Genomic DNA, 24,480 nt, shown 5'->3' on the forward strand with positions numbered 1-24,480 from the left:
GCCATTCCCTTCCATCATTTTAACAGCGACATATTACATAAAAGTTTTGTTTTCTGATCTGGAGAGCTTCTTGCAGAAAAATATATGTTTGTAGCTCATAACATTAGTTTACTTCAGTTGCTTTCTGTGAACTATGATTTGCCAACAGTCTTTTCTAAAATCATCTGACATTTTTTGGTTCTTTGAAAGAAAAACAAGTCCTACTGAAGTATGTTTATTTTTTTGTGAGTTCCAGATCTTTGCTTGAAGCCTGTCAACACAATGAATCCAACTTGCTTTAAGTCTGTCAGAAAAATAAATACAACTTTTATATGATGTCCTCGCCTTTTCTGGGTCTGTATTTGGTTTAGAAAACCATAGAGAATGATCAAGGAACCAAGCCTTTTTCATTTTCCCAGACTGGTTGGATGAAGGGACACTGCATTTTCTCAACCAGCTGGCATTTATAACTCCATAAGACTGGGCAAAATCACAGAGGTCATAGTGGTTGAGTGTACCCTAACCACCGCTGTTTAAACTGCCACAGATGACAGTGGCTGCTCCCCTTCCAGACAGAGCTTTGCTGAATAACACGTTGTACTGTTGCAGTAGGGCATCTATTCATATATCAATTGCTTGATTTATATAACATTTTATTCCTGATAAAACTTTTTTTTTTTTTTCTGGACAGATTTATGAAGTGATCAAATGAGATATCCAAAATGCCCTCTGTAAAATCTTTAATGTTAAGAATTCTGAACTCGTCTCCATCCATTGATCAGATTTCTGTTCTGGAAATACACACAGATTTCAGAACACTTGCAATACAAAACAATTAATTTTAATTTACTGTGAATTAATCAACTATAAGGAAGCTTGGTGATTTTAGTTAAATTCACCTGTGGTAGAAAAAAAAATGAAAACAGTTGAAAACCTTTAATAAATGATAATAATTACTTGTAATAATAATAAATAATTAGGTGTCGTTAACCCAAAAACAAACGACTGAAATAAACAGTGAAGCAGGTGTAGTCTTCAAACACTAAACAGATTACAAAAATGAGGAGTCCCAAATCATTTTTAAACCTGTGAACGACCTTGCCTGGTGACGTCATTTGAGAAAGCCAATCAGATTAAACTGTGGCAATGTTCCGCCCATTGTTGCCAGGAGTAGGGGGAGTGAAGCCAAGAACTGTTCTTTCTTAACCGCCGTGCTCTTACAGTGAAATGCAGAGGAATAAATTCAACATCGACTGGAAGTTATACTTTATTGCCTTGTGGACTATTATCATCTGATACGTGACTGTTTACTCGTGAGAGAAATATTAAGGTTGGATTTGTTTCCTCCCCCTCTGCTGCTCTATAGTGTGGGATCCTCCGTCTCTCGCATTAGCGCCTTTCTGCTGCAGCAGTATGAACGGTCACACAGGCGGACCGATCTAGTGCACGCACATTTCGGTTAAAATGTTTGGCTCTGGTTTGGGATTTTGGGAACGACTTCAAGACGGACACGTGGAATAATAAACAATGTCACTGCTTTGAAATTCGTTCTTGGGAAGTGCACAGGCAAAAGCGTGTCCTTGTTTATTATTGGATCCGTGAAATAAAGGTAAGCACCGACTGCGGTGATCGTTGTTTAGAAACGGCTACTTCTGCTGACTGGTGGTGTGAAGTCCGACTCATTTCAGCGAACCGGTTCTTTCGAACAGTTCGTTTTAAAGAACCGGGTCAAAAACCGATTCATTCCTTTTTACGTGATTATGCTTTGAAACGTTCCATATCGTTTAATTAGTTGTTTTCGATTAAGTTTTATTAATTAGTTTGTTTATAATCATGTGTCCCAGTTCAGCCATGATTCAGCTCATAACAAAGTGATTTTTAGAAACTAAAACTACATTTATATTCATATCTGGCTTAAAAACGTTTTTTGCCCGTTTTAAGTAACTTTTGTTTACTAAAATCAACTGTTTCTTATATATGTGGACAAAACTGTTGTGTCAGACTTGCTCACAGAATGTTTTACACGTTTCTACGATTCAGCTGTTAAAGTAATTTCGTCCCATCTGTCAAATCCTCGGTTCACCCCACATGCTCATAGTATCAGATCAGTCATCAGTTGTCGGTTCATTGCGTATCGGACATGTTTGAAATGAACTCTTCTCGGTTCATTGAATCAGTGAGTTGACTGGAAAAGCGCTCGGTCCAATTCAGTCCGATTCGTGAACGAATCGTTCAGACCGGTTATGTAGAGGTTCTACAGATTCAGGTAAAAGATCCGACCCAAAATAACATTCCTAGGCTATCGCTGGGAAACCGAGATCGCAAACACCGCATATACTACTCGTGCTCTGTCAAACTCTCTTACGGAGATAAATAGTTAACGTTAAATCTTTTGACACACTGACCAACAGTAGAATAAGATGAAAAGTCGGTCTTGATTTATTATTTACGTTTCAACGGTTGATAAGCGTTTCGTTTCATAACATTCAAATTTGAAATGACTCGCGCGCACATTCCAGCGAACCTAGACGCCGGTTTGTTTACGTTTTATAATAACATTTCTATTGAAGAAGTAGTTCACCTTTAAATAAAAACTAACCCTAACCCTACTCGCCCTCCTGTTGTTGCAACTCTATATTACTTTATTTCTTCTGTCAGACAAAAAAATGTACGCTGCATGACGGCCCGAGTCACATTCACATCCATTGCATATTTTACATACTGTGAAAATGAACGGTGGCTTGAGTCTGTCAATATGTCTGACATATTTTGTGTTTAACAGAAGAATCTAAGGCTTGAATCACTATTATGATGCGAGTGAGTAAATGGGGATTTTTTTTATTTTTCTGTTAACTTTCTTTAATAAATAATTGGTCAGCTGTTTGTGTACATTGACATGTGGAACTACTTCAGTGCACATAAATTAATCTGTATAATGCTTGTTAGTGTTACCACAAAATATACAAAAACAACAAATGGTGGTTTACTGCTTGTGTGCAAAATGTGAAATATGATATTTAGTGAATTATGCATGTTTGTTTAGACTGCTGCATTCCATGCAGGATTCCTCTGGTCTTTCAGGGAGAAATATGTTGTGTCCTCACTGAACTGACCCGTTAGTGAAAGATAATGCATTATCACCTGTGCTTCTGATAATCTCATCATGCTGTGATGTTTGCCCATGACCAATCGTATGTTAATGTAAAACTTGACATTGACTGAGACTCTATAATCTGATGTCTGTCTTGCTGACCCACATTTCCATATTGGGCCTTTTTGCCATCCATGAAGACTCTGTGGCACTAATGGTTTTTATTGATTTGATGTTTAACACTGATGCATTGCAGGCATGCTGTTTACGTGCAGTTAATAAAAACGTTAGTTCTTCTGATTGACTGGTATTTCAATATGGATTGGTTTATGTTAATGCTATAATTTCTTAATATTATTGAGAAGATCATAAAGTAGCAAATGTACTGATGGATCCTTTTTACCATAAACCATCCTTGTGTCTTTGTTCACAGTCAGATCAGTGAAAAACGAGAGTGAGGAAGACTTTTTTGCTGACTCCACTCAAACCCATCTGATTATTTTGGCATCTACTCCAGTCTTAGATTAGATTAGACGTTTGACTTTCTAACAGCAGCCATAAGTGGGAGAGAGAGGCTGTTTGTTTTTTTTTTGACCTGGGAGCCAGACATGAAAAGACTGTGGGGTAGATCTACTCAACTGTGACCAGTTAAATGAAAGTTAGGTAACATTTACCAGTAAGAAGACCCACTAGATTGCCTTTTTGGAGGTCCAGTGTGATTTATTTACACTAGAGTTCTCATTTGCAGGCTGGTAGATGGTGAAAGATCATGCTGTGGGTACTGAGTTGACCTTAAAAGGAGATGTCTGCAACTTTTGGCTATAGGCCTATTGTTTAGGCAGCGGCACTTCAGGGATTTATTGCCAACATTTTTGATTTTCAAGTTCTGCATTAGCTTTGCCAGAGGATGTAACGGAAATGTCACAGAAGTGGAATTAAAGAGATTTAATTTACTTCTTGTGAATGTAGAGACAGAGTAAGTTCTGTTCATGGCTTCTGTTTGAATGTTTTGTATTCATTTGAATTGTCTTAGATTACACACATAAATTCACTTTTTAAATTAATTTATCAAGATGATTAAGATTTTACTTATCAATTATGAATTATTTATTTTATTCTATCTATCTATCTATCTACATCTATCATTTATCTATATCGATCTATCTATCTATCTACATCTATCATTTATATCTATCTATCTATCTATCTACATCTATCATTTATCTATATCTATTTATCTATCTATCTATCTAAAAAGCAATATTGGTTGATCTTGACGTACAGGTCAACTGTATTTGTGCTTAATCTAATTTTTTATTTTGTCCTTAAAGATTCCCATCTGTGAAGTTGTGAATTTGCTATGATTATATACAGAATTTGGAAAGTAGAATAGTGGCTACACTCATCAGGCATATTTTCCTCTCTTTCATCCTTGTTAACTTTATTTGATCTATACGTGGTATCAGAGATAAGAATTGATATCTAGCTTTGTGCAACTGTTATCACTTTTTATGGATACAAACAATGTGCTCATGCTTTTTTTTAAACTCATGTAAAACTTGATCACGTAGCCTTGATGTATTGTTATAAATTATAAGTTTTCCCAGGAGGTCTCCCATCCAGATACTGACCAGGCTCAACCCTGCTTATCTTCAGAGAGTAACCAGTCTTGGGCTACAGGGTGACATGGCAGGGTGACACGGAAGTGGTTGTCTTCAGATTGACAGGGGACTCTTGGACCTCTAATGGAGAGAACAGCCTCTGCAGTAGATTATTTCATTAAACCTGTTTTAAATTAGGAAGACTGTATAAGCACTTCCTCTATAGCTTACTGCCCACTGCGTCTGTTGACTTTTGAACATCGCTGGAATCTAATGAGTCACGTAAGATGCCAAAGACGGTAGTCTGGCGTGTTTTCCTGTGACTGTTTGGGTTCAGTTTGAAAATGTTTGCCTCCGTACTGGTGGAATCATGGGAAATGGCAGCTTTTTGCTTTATGACCTAACGCTTGTGTTATTAGCAAAAACCTTTGAGAACTAGATGATAAAATAATGTAGTTTCTACTGAAATGTCAGATTTATGTGAAAAGGATGTTTGTCCAGGAATGAGTAATGTGTGGTTGTGTTTTTCAAAAGACCTCTGAGCTGATGATAATCAATCAGTGTCACTGAAGTCTTTTTTGCTTTTAAGGAACCTGTCTTTTTTTTTTTTTTTTTAAGTTGAAATCCAGACCAGCTCCACATAGCAATTGTTCTCAATCAGTGGCCTGAGTTTGGGCTAAACTCTGTCTGTCCAATCAATGGCAGTGCTTGGGAAACCTGTTTGGAAATAAATAATCCTTAATTGTACAGTTCTGTTTGGTGCAACATTTATACACTCCACTTTAATTCTATTTATCCATGTAAGCGTGTCTTCAATGACATCATCCTACTATGCTGTACTATACTGCATTAAGGTCAGGCAAAGTGTGTCAGCTGATACTGTCAAATAGCATGTGATTACTCCCTAAAAGCCTTTGCATAAACACTCTTCCTCAATCCGCAGAACTCTCTGAGCTGTATAAAATCCAGTGAGATCAGAGTGGACATCTGATGCTGTAAGAATAAGTTTAGGAAAGATGATATAATGCATGCATGCACACACAGCATTTTCCAGACAGGACATTAGCTCTTCTTGCTGTTTATTGACTATACACTGCATTAGGTCTCAGATGGTTCACAACTGCTAACATTTAAATTTTGCTTGTTTACCACCTCAGCCTCAAGTTTCACTTGTTCCTTTTATTTCCCTTACTAGCTCACCTAGAAACTAGTTCACCTAGAAATTTAAATAGGCACAATTTTCTCATACTTATGTCTTTCAAAACCCATATGACATTTACTTTCATGGAACTCAGAAAGTCATAATCTGTGTCCAGCTTGCTTTTTTCTGTGGAAGCTTGTTTCCACCATAGAATAAAAAAATAAAGGTAACTGCAAATTCAAAATCCCAAAATGGAAAAAAAGTCAGAATTGCAAAATAAAATGTTGGAATTACCTTTTTTTTGTATGCACATAATAAATATACACAATACACACACAACTTTTATTTTGGATGCGATTTAATGGCAATTAATTGTTTGATAGCACTATAATTTATTAATTGAAATTGCAAGATATAAACTTGAGGGGAAAAAAAGTCTGAATTGTGAGAAACTCTCATTTGCCAGAAAAAAAAAAGTCTCCCGAAGTACAAAAGCGTCTATATTTTCTTGTTCTGCAAAAACTCCAAGGGCATATTTTTGGTGTTCTGTGGAAGAAAGATCATCAAACATGGATTGAAAAGACTTTAGGGTGAGAAAACAATGACACAAATTTAATTTTTGTTTTGGTTGAACTGACTGTTTTTAAGGTTCCCAGTAACCCTGTTTTGCGCTTATCTTAAAAACAGAGAAGAGGTGGAAAACCTCCTCAACATTGTCACGTCAGATCGGCCAGTCAATTCCTCAGCATGCCTGTGTGTCTCACTCAGATAAGATGTTACAGTGCCAGGGTGCCACCACGCTCTGCCCACATTCACTTCTAGCGACTGGCAAAGGATTCTTCCTTCCTCTCTCTGCCGCCTCCTCATCTACACCTCCTAAGCAACCGTCTCAACACATGCTGTTTATTTGGAAGAATCCAGAGAGACACAATGGTGATTTCCTACAGGACCCAGTGATGTTGGTTTTGGCTACAGACTTTGCTTTCTTTGCCACTATACTTTTGCCGTGGAACTCTTGCTTGGAGGAGTTTGTTTTGATTGGCTGGATTTGTTGAGTCAGCTTTAATGGAATAATGTCATATACTTTTTTTTTTTTTTTATGTATGTATATTCTTGTTGTTTTTGTGCTCAGTCACACTTAATATCGATATTGAATATGTTTTAACTGGAACTGTGATGTTCTGAATTTTCTGGCCTTAAAAGCTCTGATAATTCAGAGCGAGCCATATTTGAAGCTTAGTTTCAGTAAAAGTCTTTTTGGACCGAAGTTTTAAATGCTTTATTACTGTATCAAGTGCTTTTTACCAAAAATGATCCTCTTTAAGCACCCATAATTCTTTTTTAATGTTATGCCAGATATGTAAAACAATCTATTATATTTAGACTTACTTTTGGCGTTGCAGTAATCTTAATGAGTATCATTTAATACGGACTTCAGAAGTGTCTTATCTCAAAGGGTGTATTTTATTTTATTTAATTTTTTTCTTGGACTGAACCTTCATCCTTTGGGTGATGGGAAATGTTCCTGCTTTGACATCATGTTATGTGTTTCAGCTTTGTTTTTGTTTTCGTGAGTGCTTTTGGGATAGTAGTAGTGAGCCAGTCTTCCTTTTAAGATCAGTTTCCATTATTTTTGCAGTTGTCCTCTCGTTGACTCCACAAAACAAGCTTTTATTTCACCCGTCACCTATAGTTTGTGAAATAGCTGTTGGATTGTAATGTAATTCAGTATGTGTCTGTTTTCCTTCTAATGAAAGTCCATTGAAGTGCTTAGCATCTGTCTGAGAGTTTTGGGTTACAGGCCTATTGAAGATCATTTTGTATTCCATTCACACTTGGAGTCCACCCTTTTCCTCTGCTTGGTTGGCGCAAGCTCCTGACTTCAGTCCAGTTTTGCATTTTATCCCCTTACAATGTTTGAGGTTAGGATTTGAACCATGGAGGTTGGTCTTCAACCAGTACTTCAGGAGAAATGTATCCTCAGGCCCTTGGCGTAGTTAAAGGTGGCGAGAGATCACAGATGTTGGAATAACATGCACGTCAAAGCAGGAAAGGTTTCAGACTGCAGAAGTTTCTCATGAGCTCCTCATTTTTATTGCAGTTATGTTTCCATGTTGTTATTTTTTAGGATATACATGCTCTTGTAATAGCCTGCACAGTGTTTCCCCTAGGTTTATGGCTTATGTTTTTTTTTTTTTTTCGGCATAAAAACATTTCTTTAATTTATATTTTAATTAATAAAAATTAAACATCTTATTTTTTGGAAAATAAAGGGGATTTAATATTGATAATAACATTGAAGACATTGTATGATTATTCCTTAAAGATAAAGTTTTAATAGTTTTAGTAGCAGTAGCCTATTATGTACGTTCTACTGAACAATAGTAATATATTTCTGCCCAATGTCTTCAAGTGAAACCGAACTTTTATTTTGACGGGTTGCCGCGAATACCTTTACATTTATGTGTATATGATATGAGGATAGTTTTTCTCAAGTGAAACGGTCAAGTGCTCATGAAGTGACTCTCAGAGCAGTTCTGGAGATATTGTTCGTGTATTTATGTCCTCATTTAATGAGGCGGCAGACGTTAATATCACCGCAAGCGTCACGCGGGCTTCTGTATGAGTAGTAAACAAACCCGTGCTTCTGCGCCATACATTAGCACAGAGACAGGCAGAAGTCATATTTAAATAGTCGTTTTGCGGCTTAACATTCACAAATAGGAGTGGGAGTGTGTGCTCACTTGTGTGTGCGCTTACGTGTGTGTGTGTGTGTGTGTGCGCGCTAACTGGGGCGGAATTCCGCTGTGCGCGCGATACAGAGAGCGCGACCATGTAACGTAGAGACTGAAATGGCATGCCGTCGTGTAAATAAGATAAATAACATAAGGCTATTTAGTTTGTTTGATAAAAGAACAAAGTATAGACCTGTTCTATAGGGAAGGTAAGATTGAATGACTTCTTTTGTGGTCTGGCACCAGTGTTGCCAGATTGGATGGACGATTTCCAGCCCAAAAGCTCACAAAAACCGCCCAAAACTTTAAATGTCAAAATAATGTGATCGAATGTAAATCAAGGTTGATAAGAACCATTTTTAACTCCTTATAACGAAATAATGACGACAAAATAATATAAATATAATGCTAGATAAATTTCCCATGGATCAAATCGGGGCAAATACATTGAAGTCGGCATGACTTTACTACATTACAGTATTCCATCAAAAAATAAGAATAGTCAATTTTGATTTCATGCAGACTTTAAAGAGAACTACCAAATATGATTAAAATATGCAAGCAGATACTGTCAAAACGGCAATCAAGAAATGAACCGATACCCTCGAAAAACACATGCATCATTTTCAATACAAGTCAGAATTATGCAAAAAAGTGCCCAATAGTGATCAGAATAAGCAACGTAATTATAGCCTAGGTATTTCACACTCCTTCATGCACACACCATGACAGTCAAAACTGTGTCATTCTGTATGATAATCCGACAATAAAAAAATGTAACAACAATAATGCTCTTACCTTCGTGTCTTTCTATAATTTCACACAGAACTAAGTCTTTTGTGAAGTTCATTTTGAACATAATATAGAACTTTGCACAGTCAAAACAAGTCCAGCAGCTTTAAAGGATATACCAATCTGTACTGTATAAAAGACAGGATCGTATAGAATAGATTTTGATTAAATAATTTAACTGCGCTCTGATTTCGGAGTTGCAGTGATATAGCCTTCATGTCATCTCCCTCAACAGGTGTAATTCACGTTTTGAGTTAAAACACTCTCCACTCTTTACCATCGAACTTATATTTAGGCATTATGATCACTTACAGTTATACATTCAAAATCAGATCCGTTATTATCGTGCTAAAAACCAGTCACTCATGAATCATCACTCATGTCTGCTGATCCCTAGTGATTGGCTAAAAGTGCGGCCGTGACGTCAAGATATTGTGCGTGTGTGTTTAGTAAAGTTGTACTGGTTGGATGCATGCAGTAGTTTATATGCACACTTGGGCTTGTTTGTTAACCAATTAGCCTATACAGTTTATATGTTTTGAAAACCGCCAAGCTGACCAAAAACCCTCCCAAATTTTCTATGTTTGGATTTCTGTTTTTTTTTTTTTGGCAGCTTCTGCCTGTGTTTGCTGAAGATGAGCTGTCAAACCAGTACTACAGTTCCTTCTAATGAACTCCTGCTTGAAGTACTTGGGTACACATTGAGAAGTGTGGAATGAAGGTGGTAAGATACTGTACGTCATGATGGATTCATGTCCTGTTGGAATTACAATAATTATTATTAATTTTGAGATGGAAACTCTTAGGTTAGCAATACTCATGGCTGTTTACATCCTCTGAGATTATTTGTCTCTATGGCTGTGCAAACAATAAAATGGATTCCAAAAAAAAAAAAAAAAAAAAACTTTCACTGCACAAATTAATCTCTCTATTCTCTTGCAAAATTTTGAACGTGCACCAAGTTACACTTTCTATTATACTGTTATCAATTAAATATGTGTAGAAGTCGCTGCCAAACAAACTTGTTGATATGTCTGTTATGTTGGTTGTTCTAACATAATGTCACAATGGTAAAGTGAGAGAAAGCATTTTCATAAAGTCTCCAAGTTGTAAGTCCAGAAACTAGTAATTCTGATATGACATGAACGCATCAAAAGACAACAAGTAAATAAAAAAAAAAAAAAAAGTGGTTAATTTTGATTTCACAATGTTTTCAGGTATATTCGTTTATTTTTGGGACTATACTATTTGTTTGAATGAAGTATTTGAAATTTGATTGGTGAAGTGCTTGCCTTTTTAACTCTTTGGTTAAAGTATTAATTTACACTAAAATAAAAAAAAAATTAAACCATAGTATTTAAGTAGTTAATTTTAAATATACTTAAATATCATATTATGTATATTTAAAATACAATATAAAATAATAAATCTTTTTGGGAGCTTGACAGCTCCAGTACCCATTCATTGTAACTACCATTACAGTAATAACAGTTTCCTTTTGTGTTGCACAAAAGAAAATCACACAGGTTTAAATCCAAATGAGATCGAGTAAATGATGACATAATTAAGTTTTGGGTGAACAGTTCCTTTTAAGTAGTCTAACTTCACCATGTAATCAGTGATTTACCCCGTCGATCTCATATCGGTTGCAGTTGTTTAGCGGTTTGTGTGCTATCATTGATTAACGCAGGTAAAGCCGAAGCTTTGGCAGGTCTGGGTCAGTCACGACAGTCACGGCTCTGCTGTCTGGAGGCTTGTTTACCCTGTGAGTCGGAGTTAACCCCACCCTCACCGCGTTGGATTAGATCAGCATGCCGTATTCACCGGATTACAGTCTTGTTGTCTTTTTCTGAGACCAGGCAACTGTGCAGAGTCACGTACAGTAACTACCGCTTCTGTTTACTTTGCTAAAGTCGGAGATGATATGTAAGATGACACACGGTTGTTTCCTCAGCCGGTTTCAGTCTGAAAGGTGTGTCTGGTGTAATTTTACATTTGTAATAAAACCTAACAGACAGAGTAAACGTGTCTTATTGCGGTTGAATGACATTGCAGAGCTTATAGAGACTTAAACAGAAGTTCTGTTGCTCTCTGCATCATGCAAATGTTTTCCCTTTGGGTAACTGGATTTCATGAATTAAATTGTTTAGTTATGAGTAACACTGAATCATCATAATTTTCTAAGTTTTACCAGGGCATGAAACGTTTTTGCACCTGGCTGAGCATGTCCAAAACTTCCATTATTAGAGTTTTAGATGATATGATTTAAGATTTTGGATATCATGCTTCTTTCCAAACAGTTGGCGTACTAAAATAACTGCTGCAGCAGGAATTTCAGTATCTCTAAATCATCATTAAGCCTAAAAGCACATGACAGGATGGAGCAGTGGGGATATAATAATCACTGTTTCCTTTGCCTTGAAATTTATTGTACAATTTGTGGTTGTTGGTCACAACCATCTGGAATTCTAGCAATCTGCACAAGTTTTTTTGATTGCTGGTTAATTGTGTGTGTGGTGTGTGTGGTAATCAGTGTGTGGCAAAATGTTATTTTATTTTTAAATAAAAGTTTATGCAAACATTTTTTTGTATTCGTTCAATATCTAGGTTGGGTGGACTCTTTATATGGATCAACTGTACAAGTTTCCAGCTTTTGCAGTTTCAAGGGAGAGTTAATTAGAGTAAGATGCTTAAAGTATTTGTAATTTTAACCTAAAACTTTGAGCAAATCTTTTGTTGGATATGATCCAAAAAAAGGTTTGATGAATGAATCTTGGTGTTTTGATTATTGGTGTAATTCTGGTGCCAATATCTGTGTTATCAACCACACATTTCTATTTATGGAAAGCCATGCAAATATGAATATGTCTAGAGAAATCCAGGAAGTCAAACTTTTAAATGAAGACTAAGGTTAGGGCATAAGTGACACATTTATTTTTGCTTCATGAAAAATATTTTAAATTATTAAAAATGGATAACCATTTGTAATTTCGCTATAAAAATATTGAAAGTCATCAACTTTTTCAATGCGTCTCAGTTGCATCATGCAATATAGACATATAGCTGTCCTTAGTCCTAAATAGCACACAACAGTCTCATTTAATTTTAATGAAACTTAATGAAAAGGTTGATTTTAAAAGTGGTGAGAACAAAGTTGTATTGTTCTGGATCTCTTTACAATCATATGATTTTTACAGGACATTCCATAGATGCTGTGATTCATTGAATAGACCTGAGATAACACAGATGACTCAAATAACTGGGTCAAAATGTGCATTTATTTGTCTCATAAAATATCAACACTCAAGACAACAAGCTTTGAGTTTTTCAGTTAGGTCTCAGAAAAAAGCATCTGTTTTCTTGGCACAGCATTTCTGTGGTGGCATATTTTCATAATGAAGTGCGTGTCTGTTTGTGGGACAGTCTGTTTGGATTGTGTTTGTGGGTCATGACTTTTAACACTGTTCTTGCTGTTATGGAAAATGATAAACTATGGAAAGCTGATTGATGACAGAACTTAAGTCTACAGTATGTGTACTCCATTATCTGTGGTATAGACAAACATGTGATTTGTTTAAAGGAACAGTTCATCCAAACATAAAAATTCTCATGTCGTTCCAAACACCGCTCTTATTTATAAAAAAAAAAAATAAATAAAAAAAAGTTATACCATACAGGTTTTTATTTTATCTGATAGATTCATTTCTCAAGCTTTGTATTGCAGAGTTTTTAATGTCACTGTTTTTATTGACTTAATTTTTCTCTAGTTATTGCATTTTAAAGCGGAGTTCATATTTGTTTTAGTGACATTATGTATTTGTTGTTTACTTGGCCTGACAAACTCAGTCTTGTAATTTAAACGGCAATGCCCAAAGAATCAAAGCGCAGATGATACTCTAAGAATGAATCAAACTATTGTACACAGTCACTGAGGTGTGGTGGATAGTGTTCAGATGGTAATTACGGGCAATATTATTAACACGGGCATTTCTGTAACTCAATTTGTAAGGATTGGCTACTTTTTAAATCAGGAGATTCACAGTTGTTGCCATTGTTTTAAAAGAAGAAAGGAAAAGCAGCAATTTCAGGTGGATAATGGCCCAGTTTGCGTCACCCACATCGGTTTGCTTTGTTTACCTGCTCACATGCGGCTCTGTTGACTTGGCGCCCCTCCTCCATCATTACATCGCGTGTATAATGATGTCATGCTCCTTTGGTGATGTTTCCATAGTGACAGCACTCCGTCTCACCTGATTGTCTGGAGGGAAAGGCGCAGTAGGAGGAGGAGACATCACATCTGCTTGATAGACGGCACAGCCTAATCAATGTTTTATGCGGATCTAGAGGAAGCCCCTTCGCTCTCAGGGGAAAATCACAGCCAAACAAAGAATAAAAGACTTGAAGATAGATGTGCAGATTCTTTCTATGAGATGAATGTACGAGAGATACATAATGAGTTGTCATCTAGCACAACAAGGTTGCGATTTTCTATTTTATTTGAGATATATTTTATGTGCTTTGTCTCACCGTGGCAAGTATCTTAAGATATTTAGTCTTTCCCCTCATAGTCTGTCATGTGACAGGGATTTTATTTGTTTTCTGAATGTTATCCGGTGAATTCTTAGGAACTATCAACAATAAACTTTTAAATTATACACCAGAACTATATAATAAACTTGATGTTGTTCGACTGAATTTAGATAGAGAAGGCTTATCTAAATTGTGTCAGTGGTAAACGTGTACTGCACCATGACTTGCACCATGATTTCGCTACAGATATCAGCAGCTCTAAATTCTAATCAGCAGATATTTGGCCACATTGACATTATCAGAATTGGCTGATAACTGTGCCTGCTTTGATTAAATGGAGTATCTCACCCAAAAAATTAAAATGTCTGATAATAATGCATTTATGGAACCTGTTTGGTGCTAATTATTGTTGGATCGTTGTTTTCCACCCAAACTGTGAATGATCAATAAAACATGAAAACATATTATGAATGATAAATATTTATAACATGTTTCTAATAACATTTTATAATCTAAATCATAAATATTTCAATTTTAACAAGTGTACAAGTATAAAATGTATAAAACAAATACATTAATTATAATGTAAACACCTTCTAAAACAAAAAAACAACTTTTGTTGAAATTACAATTTTTTTTAACAAAAGATGCCATTATCTTGAGGGTGTTTATATTTATGTATTTATTTTATACGTTTTATCATTTATATATTTGTTTTTGATGGCATCTTTTTAAGAATAATTTTATGTGCTTTCCATGTGAAATCATGGAAAATAGTTTTGTGATTTTTCTTTTTTCCCCCTCATTTTACTGAGCTATGTTGGCTAGAAATTGCTTTTTTTGTGAATCCATTCATTCATTCATTCATTCCAGGTTTTTCCTGATGACTGGAAAAGTCTTGGACATTTAAAAGACGTGTGAGCCCTGTATGAAACCGTATTAACCCCTAACTAACACACAGAATGGACATGAAACTGTAGTATTATTGAATTTCCCTCTCTTATGTAATTTAAGAGTCTCAAGTTTTGTCATCAACGAGAGTCCTCCGAGTATAAAGTCCTTCCTCTATAAGCTAAAACTCACACATGTCTCCCTTCCACATGTCCTTACAGGAAGCATACTGGAAATATATGAGGTCCCCACAGGAAGAAAAGTGTGGAGAGAGCTTTTGTACAGTCCATTCAGACATGTAATGTGATCTATTTTTAGCCCAGAGTGTGACACAACCTCTCCATAAAGTTAAGAAATGCTTGCTTTGTGTGTGTTTTAGAAAGTGTGCTTTGAATTGAAACAGTCAGTTTGGATTCCCTCTTGTGTACACAGTCACAGGCGAGTGAAGGTGGGTTGTATATTTATCTGATTGGTTATTTATTCAGGTCTTCTTGCTGTAAAGTTGAATGTATTTGTGGTTTATTGTTTCCGTATGTCTTGTCTCTGTAATGCTGTTTATTAGCATGTCCATAATGATTATCTTCTGTTTCTCTCATGTCATACAAAGTTCAGTGCGTATTCATAGCAGTTATATATTGCTATTACCACATTGCTGAGTGACAAGGGACAGATTGCTGTGTCTGAAATTGAATATACCTATAGTGACAGGTCACACCATGGCAGAAATGTGTGGCGTTTCCTCTGTGAAAAAGAAGGCGCTGGATATAGACCTGCATTCAATTATAGTAGGCCCTGTTTTGGAAGTGTTCAGGCATGCTGGGAGTTCGTATTATGTTATGCTTTAACATGGCTAGGGCATTGCAGTGTTGCGTAACCTGGCTCTTCATCTTCCCATGAGTCAGTGCTGTGAGGAACAAGCATTTTAGTGTTGGTTTGTTGCAATGATCAAAGTCTCTCTTATCTTGAGTAGTTTTCAAGAATTCGTTTTTATGAATGAATCCAGGTTCTTTAACAAAGTTGTACTTTTAAGTTATAAATATAGTGGTAGGCAAGGATATTATGGGAAACATTTAGAGTTTTTGTGGTCATTGAAATGGGTAATATCAGGGAATATTCTATTGTATTCCATTCCATTCCAGAAATCCTGACTTATTGATTCATCATCAGGCTAGTGCTAAAAAATATATGCAATAAAAATATGCAATATATTTGTAAACCCCATGGTTCACAAATATTTGGATGGTTGTAGTTCCATGCACATGGTCATGCTTCCTTCTCGGCCAATCCTGAATGGAATCCACAGAATTCCATAAAAACCTCTGCAGACTTCATGATTTTAACGGCTGTTGTTTTCAAAGTTCTACACGTCCGTTTTATTTGATTATGATTTCTGGATAAAAGAAAAAAAGAAATGACCTGTTGCTTCCTCGCTAGGCTAGTGCCAAAAAAATGCTGCAATATCCTCCACAAAATGATCTCCGTAGAATTAAACCCCATGTTTCACAATATTTGGATGGTTGTAGTTCCATGCACATGGTCATGCTTCCTTCTTGGCTTATGGCCAGTCCTGAATGGAATCCACAGAGTTCCATAAAAAGCATCCTTCATGATTTTAACTGCTGTTGTTTTTGAAGTTCTACACACATCCCTGCACCTTATATTTGTTTTTAAATTCAATATTTTTTTGATAAGCGGTTTAATTTAAATCCATTCCATATAATTCTTTGACCTCCACCATCAGCACAGAAAAAGTATGCAGATTCTGTATGGATCTTATGGCTGACCAAGAGGTGTGTGTATATGTGAAACCAGCTTCTTCCCATGCTCTTGAGGAGTCAGTTGTCTCAGTTGTAACTACTTGAGTGCTTTAAACAGGTTAGTCTGCACTGATACATAGCACAGCTGGGTTCACATGATATTCAGTGTAACCCAAGCTTCACCTCTGAGGTTCTCTGATATCATATACATGCCGAGGTTCTCGGCTTTCAGGGGCTAACAGAATTAAAGCCGCATGAGGACAACCAGAAACAAAAATCTATATTTGTCCTATGAGGGTCAATTTCTGCATACCCTGCAATAGAAAACAGTTTTTCTTTCCTTAATTCAGCAACCTTTGTTAAATGAGCTGTACTTTGAACGTCAATGTATTTCAGTGTCGTATTTGTTTACCCGACCGCTGCCTTGCAAAAAGTTCAACCCTTTGAAGCATTAGTGTCGTGTCATAGAGTAATGGAGAGAGGAAACGGGTAACCAGATCCATCTGCCTCAGCAGTGCATTCACACGCCTTTCCAGTATTCAAAGCCAATGCAACAGCTGACATGTGTAGCGACATTTACAGGACAAAATACTTCAAGACTTTGAAATTCATTTGTTTAATATGAAAACATCAAGTCTTTTACACTTCATGTGGTAATAGGCCTGTCTCCGTTGTTTTAGAATCATTTGATGGAGATAACTGTGATTTATAAATGTTGTCAGTGAGAATGTAAATGTGAGGTGGTTGTTGTTGTTGTTGGTACACTGTGTAAAAAAAAAAAAATATGCTGAAGCTGGTTGCCTTAATTTTAAGTTGGCTTTTATTTATTACAGTGTAGTATTAGTAGTAGTATTGCTAATATTAAGTATATATAATTTATATACACAAAGCAAACACTTCATTTAAACTAATATTATATTATACATTTTGTCATTAATAAATGTCTGTGTATTAAGCTTACACTGCAAGGGCTTTTTAATTGTAATTATTTGTATTGCAATCAGTAGTCAGCTAAAATGTCATTATGACAGCCCTACATGTAAGGCTGATATCATTACATCATGTCATGTGGCTTTGTGACACTGAGGCTTTTATTGGCTGGCTGTGGTGTTGAGCCGATTGCTGGCGCAGCAGTTTCAGAGCGGAGAGGTCAGGAGCGTGTTTTCACAATACACTAGAGCTGGAACCGAGTGAAAGGGCCCTCACACTAACCCTTCACCTACCTTCCCTTTCATCTGCTTTCTGTGAGGTGGAGATTTCCTTCATCTAGACCACACCTTAGCAGTGTGTGTGAGTCTGAATTCGTTTAAAGGGAGTGTGTGCATGTACATGTCCTTGGCCTTGACAAACTGCTAATTTGTGATATTTTAGATGTTCTATTTCAGTGGCTGACAGTTAACTGTGTGGCCACTTTCAGTTACCCGATTGAAAAAGTCTAAATGTGGTTCTTTTGATGGGTCTGTATTATGTATTAAATTTTTTTGATTATTCAGCAGCATTCTTTTTTTTTTCTCCACGTGTTTAGAACGTCTTAGAAAATCTTGCTCTAAAAATATTCTTTTGGAGAGGTTTCCTGCACACTGTTGCCGAAATGTTTGGTTATCAGCATTTCTGGGGGGTTTTCCCCCCTTGTTGGCCAACGTCAATGAGATCTGGTCTTTGTCAGCCTGTTTTGAAGAATGCAACATTCTGAGAGACACATTTGTGACCATTTCTCACCATTTAAATGCAAAGTAAGCTGTGGTTGGTTGCTTTACAAGTCAGGAGGTCTCTTCCTGTTCGAATTGCCAGTTCTTGACCAAAATAAGCTCTAAAGAGAAACAGGCTGATGAAGGTTTGGCGAGACAAGATTATTTCACACCTGATTAGGATTTGGTGTCAGCAGTAGTTTTTGTTATTCATGCAGCACTGTGGTTGGTTTATCATGTCTGGGGTGTCTCTTTCACAGTAGAGTGCATGAACGTCCAGTATTACAGCATTTCCTGTTTGGGTTTCTGAGCTTTCATCAGACTTCCTCTGGTCACTGACTCCGAGATAAGGGCATGGGGCATTCTCTGCTCTTTCTAATGCAGAGTTTTTATTAAAGCTTCTAGGTCCTTTAGGCTATGTGAAATTTTCCAGACAAGGTTTTGGCAGCCCACTCTGTGTTGATGAAAGGTGTTAACTTTTTTAATTTTTAAAACTATCTTGTAATATCTCAAAGTCCTCATGAAATCAAAATTGACTATTTGACTATATGAATATTTTGTTAGTGCACATTGCTAATCTTAAAGTGAACAATTAATCTGTGCAAGTTAATCCACTGAAAAAAAGAAAAAATCAAAATCTGAACATTTGCTTCTGCTCTGGAATGGCATTCCTTCTGACGTCAGTTTGATGGCTTGGGCAGAATATCCTTAACCACACCCCTCCGACCGTTAGATTGCTGTGAGTGAGAGATGGAGAGGAGGAGCGCTAAAATAAAACCCCACCCTCTATTCAATATTCTGTTTCAGTTGAAAATACATCACTATAAGTAGGCAGCAACTTCTGGTTCACATGGACTTTTTCCACAACTTAATCATGTAGCAGTGCTTGTTTTATTTAGAGAGGTTAATTAAAATGGTCATTTATCACAGACTGGACTTGGGCTTTTGTTCCTACATCCCTGTTTAGATCCATGAAACTGAAATTAAAGTTTGTCTGATTCGTTTTTTTCACTGATATCGTTTCTGCAGATTATAGGATATGCTTGTTTAAAGAGTCTGTTTCTGACACTAAACCCGGAAGCTTCCATATCTCTCCTTTCTGTTAAAGCCATGCTTTGTGGAAATGTTATTTAAATGTTATCATCTCTTTATCATTGAAAAATCTAATAAGGTGGCCCAGATGCAATCTGCAGATTTTCATCGCATTTTCTGCACTTATTTTTACTAGAGCCCGACCGATATATCGTTTTGCCGATTTTACCGCCGATATGAGCCTGTCGCAGATATATCGGTATAGGCGAATATGCCACAGATTATGAATTTTTTTTTTTTTTTACAGAACATAAAGAGCAGATAAAATGCTTGTAAATGGTGTAATTACGTAGTTTGTCCAGCAGAGCGCACTCCATTGTTTGCTACTGGCGACCTGGATGAAACGCTTTAAAGCTTGTGTATGGAATACCATTTAAACTTGGAACAGCCATATCTCCATAACGGTGCGGCGGATCTGCACCAAATTCTGGGGAACCCTCTCGAACGCCGAATTGAGTATACGTCTTGAGGCCCCCTTTCGAATGTGGCCACCCCTGCGTCGATAGCGCCTGGGGTCTGGGAGTTACGGGCGGTTAAATTGGCAGTCTGGTGCCGACTGATCTGGCGATCCCGGGGGGCTACCGACACGCGGAGGGTGGCATTTGAGAGGGCTCCTTGAGCTGAAGGGATCCCCCGAATTTGGTGGAGATCTGCCGTCACGTTCGTGAGATAGTGACACCAGCCAACACTTTCACTTCAGTAAGGAGGTCTCTTGTTCAGGCAGCAGCCTTCAAGCATTGTCTTATTCGACTGTAAGTGCCCTGCGAAGGGGACTTTACATGATATTCTGCCATGATTCCAGTTCGAAGGGAATGTTACACTCAGTTACATTCAAAGGGCATTAAAGTGCGCGAGACTTGAATTTAAATTGTATTTATTTACAGATGTATATTATGTCACACTTCTCTAGTAAGTTTTGTTTGTGTGAAGACAGTAGCGCAAATCCGTGAATGAATGTTCCGAAGTGAAATAAACTTAAATGGAATAAAGTTGAATGGAATTTAATTGAAATAAAGTTGAATAAACTTCAACTTTACTGTTCAGTGCACTGATGTCAGACTCGTTTTAGATAATAAAATTTATTGTTAAATGCTCTGCCATCATTACATATCTTTGTCACGTCATTATAAGTGTTTGATCACCACATTTGAGTGATCATTGAAAAAAATGTTTATGTATATATATATTCTGTATTCTATATAGTACCAGTGAAAAGTTTGGACACGAATGGGCAAGTGTCTAAATTTTGACTGGTACTGTACTATAATAGACACAACGAATATCAGCTGATATATTGATATCGGCCTTTTTTAACTCCCTAATATCGGCCCCCAAAAACCCATGTCGTTCGGGCTCAAATTTTTACGTACAGTTGTCTGAAATGGTTTAAAAAAAGTGATGTGCTCTCATTGATAATTAACAACACTTTTTCAAAATGAACCAAAATATTGAATAAACAATTATTTTTTACATCTACATAGTTTTGTGCATTTCTACATGTGCCACAATGTAAATATAAAATATTTGATAAGTCTTTTTTTTTTTTTTTCTTCATTCAGGGTGAAAATGACCTATGGCGGAAGTTGAATCGCAAACAGAGAGACTCTGAGTAAGCTGGACGGGGCCTGTCCCATAATCCCCACTCGTCGGGTCAAGGGACCATGGGAGATGGAGGCGTTAGTGCGGTGGGAGAAGGGGTGAATCAGTCCCACGTGCTCTTTGACCGCTTCGTCCAGGCCACCACCTGCAAAGGCACTCTCAAGGCTTTTCAAGAGCTTTGTGACTTCCTGGAACTCAAGCCCAATGAATACCGTGTGTTCTACCACAAACTCAAGTCCAAGCTCAACTACTGGAAAGCCAAAGCTCTCTGGGCCAAGTTAGACAAGCGCGCCAGCCACAAAGAATACAAAAAAGGAAGGGCCTGTGCCAACACCAAAGTATGAAAGTTTCCCTGGGGTGAAAGAGAGTGTTTTGGTTATTAGTTCTCAAACTTGCAATGTTCTGGTATTGCTTAAAATAGATTGTTTATGGATTTTTTGTGGCTTGATGATTTGGTTTTTACTCCTTATGAATTGTGTTTCTCAGTGTCTGATCATTGGAGCTGGACCATGTGGTTTGCGTACAGCCATAGAGCTGGGCTTCCTTGGAGCCAAGGTGGTTTTGTTGGAGAAGAGGGATGCATTCTCCCGAAACAATGTGCTCCATCTTTGGCCTTTCACTATTCAGGATCTGAGGGGTCTTGGAGCCAAGAAGTTCTACGGCAAGTTTTGTGCTGGAGCCATCGACCATATCAGTAAGTAGTATATCAAACTATTTTTCTTTTAGAGAGAAATGAACTTTGACAGTGCAGACATTACACATGACATAGAGGACAGCATTAAGTGTAGATGGGTTACGACACACATTGGAGACTTTCAGTTACTCAGACCACCTTCCGAGGTGTTCAAGGACTCCCAGCAAGTGTAGTGTAAATACTAATACATACTGATTCATCCCAGACATTGAATAGCTGCCTACTCACATAATCATTGTGGGATGTGTTAGGGAAAACCTGCCAAAACATGGTCTTTTAACTTTGCCAGCAAGAAAATAAATTGAACTTGTGGAAGTGATGTATCTAATCAGAGGAACCTCCAGAATGTCTTGTCCACATTTTGAGTCAGATTTTAATACCATGGCATGTGTAAATGGAGTCTCAGATGTGGTTTTTGTAATCTCTTACTGCAGGTATTCGTCAGTTGCAGCTGATGCTCTTGAAGGTAGCTCTTCTCCTTGGCATCGAGATTCACGTCAACGTGGAGTTCAAAGGCCTCATTGAGCCACCAGAAGACCAAGAGAATGAGAGTAAGATCACTTTCTCATGTCCTCTCCATGCTAAAGTTCAGCAGTTCCATTCGTTTGTTTCTATTCCACATAAATGCCAGTCGTTCTAAAGAGCCTAGGCATATCCTGAGCGGATACCAAGTCTTGCGGAGAAAGAACTTGTCTGTCATCACTGAACATGCTGTTGGTTTTTCCAGGAATTGGGTGGAGAGCCGAGGTCCACCCCAGAACACATCCAGTCAATGAGCTAGAGTTCGACGTCATAATTGGGGCTGATGGGAGGAGAAACACGCTGTCAGGTAAGAATATGGCACTTCATATAAAATCATAATTGAGATTGTCCTCTCTTTGAATCTTTAGTTCTTGTCTAGACAGGAACAAAAATAATTAGTGGTGCTTGCTTAGGGATTTGAACAAACCTCAGTGTGTAACTTGTCCTGCAGACATGAATGATATCTCAAATCATGCTGCTTATTTAAGAGAAGTGTGCTTATACTTGACTAACTGAATAAACTGGGTGAAAAATCTTGTAGACTTGCACTAACGTTCAGATGTTTGTTGGAAGAAGTCTCTTATGCATACAAGGCAGCATTTATTTGATTAAAATGGGTAAAATTGTGTTATATTACTACAATTTAAAATAACTGTTTTCTTATTTTTTTTTAATGTAATGTAATTTATTTCTGTGCACAGCTGAATTTTCAGGATCCATTACTCCAGTCTTCAGTATTACATGATCCTTCAGAAATCATTCTTATGTGGATTTAGTGCATTAGATATATTTTCAAGATTAGATATTTTACAAGATTCTTTGAGGAATGTTCAAATGCTTTTATATACAGTATAACTATACTTTGTAACAGTGTAAAATTCTTTGCCGTCACTTTTGATCAGTTTAATGTGCCCTTGACTGCTGAATAAAACATTTGAAGATGACACTCAAATCTAATCAATGATTTTCTGGTTGCTAGATATGCAAAGGGTGTCTTTTGACTAAAACACCCAAACAACTGCATAGCAACACATTCAAAATACTGAAAATGTCACCTAGTAACGTGTTGGGATTTTGCATGGGCAACACCACTCACATTTTCTTCAAATATGTAAAAAATCTAGTTTTTAGTCATTGGAAATCTGACTGATCTGTTGTCGATCTGCATAAACATTTTGGCGTTCATTCTTATGAATGTTTGTTCTGTCTCTCCAGGGTTCAGGAGGAAGGAGTTTAGGGGCAAATTGGCTATTGCTATCACAGCTAACTTCATTAACCGCAACACAACTGCAGAAGCAAAGGTGGAGGAGATCAGTGGAGTAGCCTTCATCTTCAATCAAAAGTTCTTCCAGGACCTTAGAGAAGCCACAGGTACAATAAGCAGTCGTATTGAATATATCTGTCAGAACAATAACAACTACAGCTCATAGCTAACAGAAGAACTCTTGTTATATTTTTAGAGAATCTTTTTGTGGTACTTCTAGAAGATCCAGCAGTGTAGGAAACAAATACTTGAAGAATCTCGTATTGAAGAGCTGTCCCTGTGCTTTGTGCTGAGTTGGCAGTTTTTGTTGCTGTTTTCTGAGTTGTATAATCACTGTTATTCCTCTCTGTCTCTCTCTCTCTCTCTCTCTGTCCTGTTGATGGAGGGAGTGGGCACATTATCCGCCGCACAGATGGAACCTAATTACATCTGTGAATGAATACAAACAACTTCCTCTTTCTATCTCTGTCCCCCTATTTTTCCCCCCTTGACATGCTGTCTGTCACATCTCCCCTTCAATCTCTTCCTCCCTCTCACTCATTTAGTCTTTTTCTCTTTTGGTTTGCCTCCACAGGAATTGACCTGGAAAACATTGTCTACTATAAGGATGACACACACTACTTTGTGATGACTGCCAAAAAGCAGAGCCTGCTGGAGAAGGGTGTCATTCTACATGTGAGTGATCAAAGAGTTTGACTAGCGCCAGTTTTCTAACTAATCTCCACACTTTTATTCTCACTTCCCCCCTCCTTCTTTATCTCTTTCTCTTCCTGTTTGTCTTTCTCTGTCCTTTAGAAAAGCACTAGCACACCTCTGCTCAAGGCAGATGATTTGAAATGCAATACAAACTTAAACTGAAAAAAACAAGCTTGAACAACTGAAGCTTGATTTAGCTGGCCCAGTTTTTCTGTTTTAGATGGATTTTGACACTTTTAATCTGGTCAGGCAGGGAAGTCAACTGACCAACTAGCTAAACCAGATACACACAAGCTTGGTGAGGCTGGGAGAAGATCTTAAACCATCTAAAACCAGCAGAAACATCTGGTTTAAGGTGTCTTTTGGGTGTTGCTTGCCAAAGTAACGTAGCCAGAACTGCTAATGATT

The 24,480-nt window shown here is 37.2% G+C and overlaps 1 protein-coding gene across 1 annotated transcript in view; it reads left to right on the plus strand.

Annotated features, from left to right (window-relative positions):
- The first annotated feature begins 1,184 nt into the window (after positions 1-1,184).
- Positions 1,185-24,480, plus strand: part of mical3a (microtubule associated monooxygenase, calponin and LIM domain containing 3a) — a 74,135-nt gene continuing 50,839 nt past the window's right edge. Inside the window, 7 exon segments of the mRNA XM_058751359.1 lie at positions 1,185-1,309; positions 20,857-21,234; positions 21,383-21,590; positions 22,025-22,141; positions 22,318-22,419; positions 23,328-23,483; positions 23,951-24,051. Of these exon segments, the coding sequence (XP_058607342.1) occupies positions 20,959-21,234; positions 21,383-21,590; positions 22,025-22,141; positions 22,318-22,419; positions 23,328-23,483; positions 23,951-24,051 (960 nt within the window). The 5' untranslated portion in view covers positions 1,185-1,309; positions 20,857-20,958.

This window comes from Onychostoma macrolepis, chromosome 18 (genome assembly GCF_012432095.1).
Source record: "Onychostoma macrolepis isolate SWU-2019 chromosome 18, ASM1243209v1, whole genome shotgun sequence".
NCBI classification, from domain to species: domain Eukaryota; kingdom Metazoa; phylum Chordata; class Actinopteri; order Cypriniformes; family Cyprinidae; genus Onychostoma; species Onychostoma macrolepis.